Source organism: Erigeron canadensis, chromosome 3 (genome assembly GCF_010389155.1).
Source record: "Erigeron canadensis isolate Cc75 chromosome 3, C_canadensis_v1, whole genome shotgun sequence".
Taxonomy (NCBI): domain Eukaryota; kingdom Viridiplantae; phylum Streptophyta; class Magnoliopsida; order Asterales; family Asteraceae; genus Erigeron; species Erigeron canadensis.
The window spans coordinates 14,227,939-14,237,385 of record NC_057763.1 but is presented as its reverse complement, the minus strand read 5'-3'; the positions used below and the strand labels follow the sequence as shown (position 1 = coordinate 14,237,385).

The 9,447-nt window shown below is 37.2% G+C and overlaps 1 protein-coding gene and 1 long non-coding RNA gene across 2 annotated transcripts; one reads left to right on the top strand and one right to left on the bottom strand.

The window, feature by feature from the left end:
• Positions 1-337: 337 nt before the first annotated feature.
• On the bottom strand, positions 338-1,236 carry LOC122590927. The gene is made up of 2 exons (XR_006322636.1): positions 1,197-1,236; positions 338-465 (listed from the first exon to the last, which is right to left on the bottom strand). It is a non-coding gene; the product is annotated as an uncharacterized LOC122590927 (long non-coding RNA).
• A 3,757-nt stretch (positions 1,237-4,993) lies between these two features.
• On the top strand, positions 4,994-6,502 carry LOC122591536. Its single transcript, XM_043763799.1, has 2 exons — positions 4,994-5,888; positions 5,949-6,502. Exons 1-2 carry the CDS (start codon positions 4,994-4,996, stop codon positions 6,500-6,502), a joined length of 1,449 nt encoding a protein of 482 aa, XP_043619734.1.
• Positions 6,503-9,447: the final 2,945 nt, after the last annotated feature.

Genomic DNA, 9,447 nt, shown 5'->3' with positions numbered 1-9,447 from the left:
AATCCCTGCAAACGAACACGGTCTTACCTCTTAACTATATTACAAACGATCAGGTCCACTGCCCGTGAGTGCGTAGTAGTGAAATCTTAGGTGATTCTAGTTTATAAATTTTAAAGCTCGATTTTGCACATCAATTTTTTGGCGCTGCTGCCGGGGATTGTGTGCCGATTTAGTTGTTAATTTAGTGGTTTGATCCTTCCTCATGCGTGATGTAACACCCCGACTAAGGCGGAAACACGAGATGCCACAGAACGACATGGTACAAAAGATTTAAATATAAAACATCAACTCAAGTTTTCAAATGACATTCAAAATCCAAAAGATTACAAATTAAAGATGACGTCCAAATCCATTACACAACCAAATTCATAATTAAAATGATTAAATGTTTGCAATACTCGTCCAACCATACAAGCATATTAGAGTCCAAAAGGGTGGTCCACGCTACGCACCTAAATCTTTAACCTGAAAAGCATGAAGAAGAAGAAGTGTCAACTACGAGAGTTGAGTGAGTTCATAGGTTTTTAACTAACAACATAAAGTGTATATATATATCCATCATAACCAAAAATTTGAGAGTCACCAAAATTTCCATGTATACCTCCAATGTCGCATTTGGAAAGCGTATGTTCCACTTACTATAATCAACGTAGTAAAATTTCTATCATATAACCACGAGGGTATAATTCAATCAACCTTGATGAGTAAATGCTTGAGCCACTACTACTACCATTTTTTTTCGAAGTCCAATAATAAATAGATAAATCTTGCACGAGCTGTCAATCAAGTGCCGTAACAATAATAATAAAAAGGGGTCGTGCCATGGAGACGACCTAAGTAAGGTAGCTAGAACACCCGTGGTCGGACTGGAAGTGGAGGTTGTCACAAAGACAACCAACCTTCCACCGTTACACAATTGGGTGGGTGGACGAAACCTAGTTGCGCAACTAACTAACTACAGGCCTCCATAATCGGAGTAAATAGTAGTGAACCGAAGAAAGCGGTTTGACAGAACTCAAGCTCATCATATAAATCATTTATCATAATGAACATACGAAACAATTTCATTTCATAATCATAATATCAAGAATCATTTCATATATTTGTAATAATAAAAGCAATTTAGCTTATATATCATGCTTTTCACCCCGATAGTTAAAACACATAAAATAGTTTGAAAGGGGGCTATGACTCACTTGAATTGAGAGTGAAAGAGGGCTGATCAAAAGTGAGATCTCCGGCTAGTGGTGTCTTTCCTCAAGCAAGCCTAAACCATGGTATTCGAAATATGCACAACGTAAGTGTGTGTCGCATGACTAGTAAACTAGATCATGAGATGTATGCTAGTAGACTTGCCCAACTTTGGTTGTCGTTTAAATTATGGAATTCAATTACATTATGTTGTTCGCCTCATTTGGTTGGAAGACATTTGGTAGTAAAGGTCATTCATACGATTTTGTTCGGTTATTGGAATTTCGGTAGTTTAACTTTGTATTATATATATTTTCCATTGCATGCTTTGTTTAATACCCATATTTGACATTTGTGTTCTCATAATATTAATGTTAATATATGTTACTGATTTATAATTATTTCTTTAATTTAATATTATTTAATTAATTTATTTACTTATTTTATTGGTTTATTAATTAAACAATTCCTTATAATTATTTTTAAGTCCTTAAATTACCTCTAAAATTCATAGATAATTATAGATGGATTATCTACTGATTTTCAAGCCTTTTTATTTGTAACATTGTGATTCTTATATTTATTTGTGCCTTATTTCTATTTATTTAATCATAATGATTAATTAGTGACTTTTACTTAATAATTTACTTTTAAATTGTATAGTTCTTGTTCCCTTGCTTGTAGTTATTTTTCCCCAGTAGGTTTTGGTCACTTTTATCATTGGTTAAGTGGCTTTGATCAGATTCATGGTTTATATAGTTTATTTATTAATTTATATACCTCTTAATTACCATTTTAATTCATTAAATCATAGAAATCCTTACAAATCACCACAAGATTTTTAGTCCAAAAATTCCAGCCCTTTTTAGGCACCTTTTATCAATAAAAATCTGTAACCATTCAACCTCTCTTGTGTCTTGCTTAAATTGAGGATTTTATAATTGAAAACGTTTACCGAAATAGTGATTTTAGCCTCATTTCTTAGGCTATTAAGGTACTTCAAAATGGATTTTCATCCTAAATTCAACATTCACAGTAAGTTCATCATATTTTGGTGGTTCAAGTCGTGATGGTGGTGGTGGTGTGATATGTGCAATTTAGTGCTTTCGGTTAGTGATTATTTGACCCAAAAAGACGGTTTTTGAGCTTATTCTTGCCATGCATCAAATGAATTGAGTTTTATACTTTTAATATGTCATATTTCCAGTATGTTCATCACATTTTCATGGTCATAAAGTTATGGTGCATGTGTGTGCTCAAAATGCATTTTAACAAGCTTTCGGTTTTCGATTTCAAGCATATTTTAACTTGTTTTGACCCAAGCTTTATATAATTGATATTTTGTGAATTTTTCCAGAATATTTGCATGACTTTTAACCTATTTTTCAGTTGACACAAGTCTAGCTTCACCTCATAGTCCAAACAACCATCCAACTTTCTTAAATCTAGCATGCATGTAATCATCTCATCATTTTTAACAACAAATCTTTATCCAACAACAATCCATCAACATAAAAATGTATTTTTATGAAATTTTCCAGAAATATACATAAACATTATATAAAATATGTTCATCTTTTTATATAAAAAGTTACTTTACAACTAATCAACACATATCCACCTTTTGATGCTAACTTTCATAGATCCAACACTTTATCAATAAAATCTATATTTTTATAAATATTTCCAGAAATATTAACTTCATAATATGTATGAATATATCCATCTTTCAAAGGAAAAATCATATCAAAAGCTATATAATATATAACTACACTTTTGGGTCTTTAACTAGTTGAATCCTTGGATCTTTCTTCATGGATTCAACATGCATGAGCATGGAAAGAAGGATCCTATCAACTTTGCCCTCACCAAGTGTATATTCAAGAGAAACATGAAGAAAACATGGACTTTTGATAAAACCTTTTTAATATGAACTAGAATAAGATTAATCTAACAAAGAGATGAAGATATATACCCTTGAAGAACACTTTGAGATGAAGAAAAGATGGCAGAAAATCGTGGCCTTTCTTGAACCAAATAACCCTTGATTCAACCTTATATTAACCCTTAAACCTTAGCTTAACACCACCCTTGCTTAATCTAATCTAAACCCTTATTATTAACAAGTTTTTAGATGAGTTTAGCTTTGTTCTTCCCTTTGTTTTGTGGCTGCCGAAATCAAGAAGAAGAGAGGGAGGAGAGGAGAGTTTTGAGAGAGAAAATAAAGTTGGTGTGTGTAGAAAGTGAAGAGTGTGTTTTGTGTGAGTTTCAAGGGGGAGTTGGAAGGAGTAATATTCAAAATGTGGAGTGTGAGAGGGGGGAAAGGGCCGGCCATGGGGGGGGGGGAAATATTGAAGAGTTTTTATTTTTTTTTTGTATAAAATTAGTGTATAAGTATAAGTGTAAGTATATGTAAATTTTGTATTTGTTTTGTAGGTGTTTAGTTAGTTAAATGTAAGTATTTGGTTGTTTTAGTTAGGAATATGTATATATGTGTATAAGTCATGTATATTTATGTGTATGGATATATTTTTGTATTTTTAGTTGATTACATAGGTCATTGGTTGTAGATTTGTATTAATTTTTAAGCTTATATGCTTACTTATTAAGTTTTCGACGCTTTTACGTACATAATTCTTCCAATTATATTTTTAGTTGAAAATTTTTATTTATCATGATCATATCTTCTTGATTTGGTTTTATTTTTGATTTGTTGGGCATTCCATAGGAATTTTTGATTGGTATCTCAATTTGGGAGTCTTAAGTTGTTATTATCGTATCGATTGATCACCTCTAAAAATTTTCGTTCCGAGGTATTTTCGTTAGGAAATTCTTATACATATTATTAGCTTTAGATTACTAATTTGGGGCATTACCTACTAGCTTCAAGTATAACTATGGCTTGCGGGAACATAGATAACCTAACTAGCACATATATAATATTAAAAGTACGGTTGTTACACGTGAGGAAGTTATTTGCTTTATAGTTTAGCTTTTTCTTTGTTTGTCACAGGTGCATTTGACGTGTGGTGTTAGTTGTCTTTTGCAGGATTATTTCTAGTTGATGAACTTGCGTTCTTCGGGTCTACCTTTGCATAATCCTTTGAGAACGCCACCAAGACGCAAGATCAACGTTTCAGCACTAATACAGTATTCACCTGTAGCTCACCCAACTACGGATTCAGACGAAGAAGGCTTCTACTTGGAGGAATTCTTTAATCTAGCTCTTGTTAAAGAGGAGATGGGTGACGAACGACCAAGAGACCCAAATGACATCCGTTATGGTGATCGGGCACGCACTATTCCTACAGCTCGTGGTTCCGCTATTAGACCACCGGGTATTGATCAAACTTTCAACTTGAAGCTGAATCATCTTAAAAGCATTGAGGAGCAGAAGTTTGATGGAAAAGTGAAATGGCATCTGTATAAGCACTTGGAGAGATTTGAGAAGTTGGCACGGCTTTATCAATATGGCCAAAACCAAATGAATGCCGTGAAACTTGAGACTTTTCTCATTACTCTCACCGTAGAGGCTGAAGATTGGTTTAATGATCTTCCTGAGAATTCTATTACTACTTGGGACCAACTTAAGGAAGCTTTTATTGGTGAGTTTTACTCGGTTAGAACTCAAAGGAAGTTAGAAAACTTGATAAAGTCCTTTTTGCAAGAAGATGGGGAAGATGTTGTTGATGCATGGATCCGGTTCAAAGAAATGTTAAGGAATTGTCCAGGGCATGAATTGACCAAAGAATAGTATGTTGAGTTGTTCTTTGATGGCTTGAATAGGACGTCTAAAAGAGAAATGGGTTATGCTTTTGGAGGTAGTTTCAACAAGATTACACCAAATCAAGGTTTTGAGATTTTGGAGGCTATGTTAAAGGATCATACGAGCATGGATGATCAAAGGTTTTTGACGAATGAGAGTCGGTTTAAAAAAGGTACTAAGGAAAGGAAAGTTGCAAGGGCCGAGGCTAGCAACAATTCTGGAGTTATTAAAGAGATTCAGGCCTTATCTGCTCGTATGGATAAGGGATTTGCAGCTCAGGAGTCTCGGTTTGGGTATCTTGAACGGGATGTGAAAGTACTTGCTGATGGATGTGATCATTGTGGTGAGACACATTATTCTGAGGATTGTCCCAACCGGGGACCTGAAGATGTCAACTTTGTGCAGAATCAACAAGGAGGTTTCCAGCGCAACACCGGTTTTCAGAACCGGTCATTAGGTAATAACTCTTATAACTCTTCTTTTCCTGCTAATACTACTCGTTTTTCAGGTAACAGGTGGCAAAGGAATAATTATCAAAGTCAGTCACAGCAGCAGGAGACTCAACAAAGCCAAGGATCAGGTTCGTCCTGTTCTACTACCAATCCTAATGCCGAGTTGAGAGAAATGATGAAGCAGTTGATGAGTAATCAAGTGGAGACAAACACTAGTATTCAGAATATCCGGGAGGATACTAGGGAGTTGAGTGAGAGGCTGGACAAGATCAATGGTAAAGTGGACATGAATGCTAAGAATCAGGATATCAACTTCAAGGATCTTGAGAGTAGGATGGCTGCTATCACTAAGCCCCAGGGTGCTTTGCCTAGTAACACTCAGCAGAATCCAAAGCAGAATCAAGGTCCTAACAATGGACTGAAGTACACTCCACCTCCAATTTGTCAAGAGCATGTAAAGGCCATTACTACCAGAACAGGTAAATCCTATGACCCTCCTCCTATATCTAATGTTGTTGTTTTAGATGTGTAGGATTCAGGGAATGAAGATGCTGATGTTGATGAGGAGATTGAAATGGAGGATAGTCCAACTGTGAAGAATCCGGTTACTCCACCGAAACCGGCTGTGATACCCGAGGCTAAGCCATACAAGCCCAAGGTTCCATTTCCACAGCGGTTCAGAAAGGCGAAGTTGAAGGAACAGTATGATAAGTTTGTCAATATGATTAAAAATGTTCACATTAATGTTCCATTGGTTGATTTGATTCAGGGAATGCCCAACTATGCCAAGTTTATTAAGGAACTCGTGACGGACAAAGGAAAGATTGATGAGGTGAAGGCTACATATCTTAATGCCGAGTGTTCTGCTATCTTGCAGAACCAAATTCCACCTAAGCTAGAGGATCCAGGGAGTTTCCTTATAACTTGTTCTATTCGTTCTCTTACTTGTAAGGCACTTGCTGATTTAGGTGATAGCATTAATTTGATGCCTTACTCTGTTTGGAGTAAGTTGGCTTTAAGAATTTTGAGACCTACCCGTATGAGTATTAGATTAGCTGACCATGCTTTTCAGTATCCCATTGGGATCGCTTAAAACATGACTGTCCAAGTAGGTCATATTGTATTTCTTGTTGATTTCGTTATCCTCGAAATGGAGGAAGATACGAAGGTACCCCTAATTTTAGGTAGACCATTCCTTAACACCGCAGATGCTATCATCTGGGTGAAAGATAAGGAAATTTCTTTGGGTGTGGGAACAGATAGAATTGTTTTCAATGTTGAAAGATCTATTAAGCATTCTTACTCTACTGATGAGTCTTTTTTCAAGATAGATGTCATTGACGATGCTTTGCATCAAGAATTTGAGGAATTCATGGAGACAGAAGTTGATGAAAAGCTCACTTGCTTAGGAGCTGGGGAAATTGATGATGATGAGTTGTTTGCAGAGGTGATGGCACTTAACATGGATGAGAGCTTTGAGAGAGTTGTTGTGGATGGAAGCTCAAGGGTGCCGAATTCTGTTGATGTACCACCTACTGATCTGGAGCTTAAGCCATTGCCTTCCCATCTGGAGTATGCTTACTTGGCAGGTAAATCCTCTCTACCTGTGGTTATATCGTCCTCACTCTCGAGTGACGAGAAATGACTTCTTTTGGCCGTACTTAAAGCTCATAAGCTGGCTTTTGCTTGGAAGACCACCGATATTCCAGGTATTAGTCCTGATTTTTTACAACATAAGATTGATTTTGTTGATGATGTTAAGCCCGTTGTCCAGCGACAAAGGTGGCTTAATCCCAATATGAAAGATGTTGTGAAGAAAGAGGTGATTAAATTGTTAGATGTAGGGATCATTTTCCCTATTGCAGATAGTTCGTGGGTAAGTCCAGTCCACTGTGTACCCAAAAAGGGGGGCATGACAGTGGTTGAAACTGAAAACAAAAAACTTTTGGCCACTAGAATTGTAACGGGTTGGCGGGTTTGTATTGATTACCGTAAGCTTAATGATGCCACCCGTAAGGATCATTTTCCTCTCCCATTTATTGATCAAATGCTAGAAAGACTTGCAGCTAACGAGTATTTTTGTTTCTTAGCTGGATTTTCTGGGTACTTTCAAATACCCATAGATCCAAAAGACTAGGAAAAGACTACCTTCACATGCCCATTTAATACTTTTGCCTTCGGCGAATGCCTTTCGGCTTGTGTAATGCCCCGGGCACCTTCCAAAGGTGCATGATTGGTATTTTCCAGGACATGCTTGAGACCTCCATGGAAGTTTTCATGGATGATTTCTCGGTTTTCGGGGATTCTTTTCGTACTTTATTGCATAACTTGGATAAAATGTTTACACGGTGTGAAAGGGCACGCCTTGTTTTGAATTGGGAAAAGTGTCACTTCATGGTGACCGGGGGAATTGTTTTAGGTCATAAAGTGTCTAAGGCCGGGATAGAAGTTGATAGGGCTAAAATAGAGGTTATAGCCAAACTACCCCTGCCTTCCAATGTGAAAGGGGTGAAAAGTTTTCTTGGACATGCCGGTTTTTACCGACGATTCATCAAGGATTTTTCTAAGATAACTCGTCTGATGACCCACTTGTTGGAGAAGGACGTTCCTTTTGTGTTTGATGATGTTTGTTTAAGTGCTTTTCAGGTTTTGAAAGAAAAGTTGACAAACTCTCCTATCATGGTTGGTCCGGATTGGAATTTGCCATTTGAGTTTATGTGCGATGCAAGTGACTATGCCGTTGGAGCCGTGCTTGGGCAAAGGGTTGATGAGCATTTCAAGCCCATTTACTATGCTAGTAAAACCTTGAACTACGCCCAGCAGAATTACACTACTACAGAGAATGAGTTGCTTGCGGTAGTCTTTGCATTTGATAAGTTTAGGTAATATTTAGTATTAAGTAAGATTGTTGTTTTCACTGACCATTCTGCTTTGAAGGATGCTTAGCAGCTGACCATTTCAGCCTATTGGAAGACCCAAACCGGGAGGAGCTTCAAGATGGGTAGATTAAGGATAACTTCCCCGATGAATACTTAAATGTCATTTCTAACTCTGATGAAGGTCCTTGGTTTGCTGATATTGCTGATTATTTGGTTTCAGGTGAAATACCGGATGATTTCTCGGGTCAACAAAAGAAGAGGCTCATATCGGATGCTAAGCACTACTTTTTGGATAATCCATATTTGTTTCGTTCTTGTGCAGATGGTATGGTGAGAAGATGTGTAGCTGGAGCTGATACTCAGGAGATTCTTGATGCTTGTCACTACGGGCCAACCGGAGGTCATTATGGTCCAACAGTTATAGGTAAAAAGGTTTTTGATGCAGGTTTCTATTGGCCTACAATCTTCATGGAGGCTCAAACGTTGGTAGAAACTTGTGACATTTGCCAAAGACAAGGGAGCATCACTAGACGGGATGAAATGCCACACCAAGGATATTCAGGTATGCGAAGTATTTGATATTTGGGGCATAGACTTCATGGGACCATTCCCACCGTCTAATAAGTTTTAGTATATTTTGGTTGCTGTTGACTACGTGTCTAAATGGGTTGAAGCCAAGGCTTTGCCTACAAACGACGCGAGAGTAGTCATAGACTTTTTGAAACAATTGTTTAGTCGTTTTGGTTGCCCTAGAGCCTTGATTAGTGATCGTGGTACACATTTTGCAAATCATCATTTGGCTAAGGTTCTTAAAAGATATGGTGTTTATCATTACTTTTCTACCTCTTATCACCCACAGATCAGTGGTCAAGTGGAGAACACCAACCAGGCATTAAAAAGAATTTTGGAAAAAACAGTCGGGGATAACCCCAAGGTTTGGTCAAAGAAGCTAGATGACGCCTTGTGGGCGTTTAGGACGGCCTTTAAGACACCAATTGGGACCATGCCATACCGGTTGCTCTATGGTAAGACTTGTCATTTACCGGTTGAACTAGAGCATAAGGCTTATTGGGCGTTGAGAAACTTTAACCTAGATATGATGGAGGCTGGTGAACTTAGGATGTTGCAACTTCATGAGCTCGATGAGCTTAGGTTGGGT

Excerpts from the sequence above, each read along its gene's own strand:
- LOC122591536 (XM_043763799.1), top strand. The coding sequence starts at position 4,994 with ATGGGTTATGCTTTTGGAGGTAGTTTCAACAAGATTACACCAAATCAA. Across the intron at positions 5,889-5,948 it reads GGCCATTACTACCAGAACAG|GGAATGAAGATGCTGATGTT; the intron begins GTAAATCCTATG and ends TGTAGGATTCAG.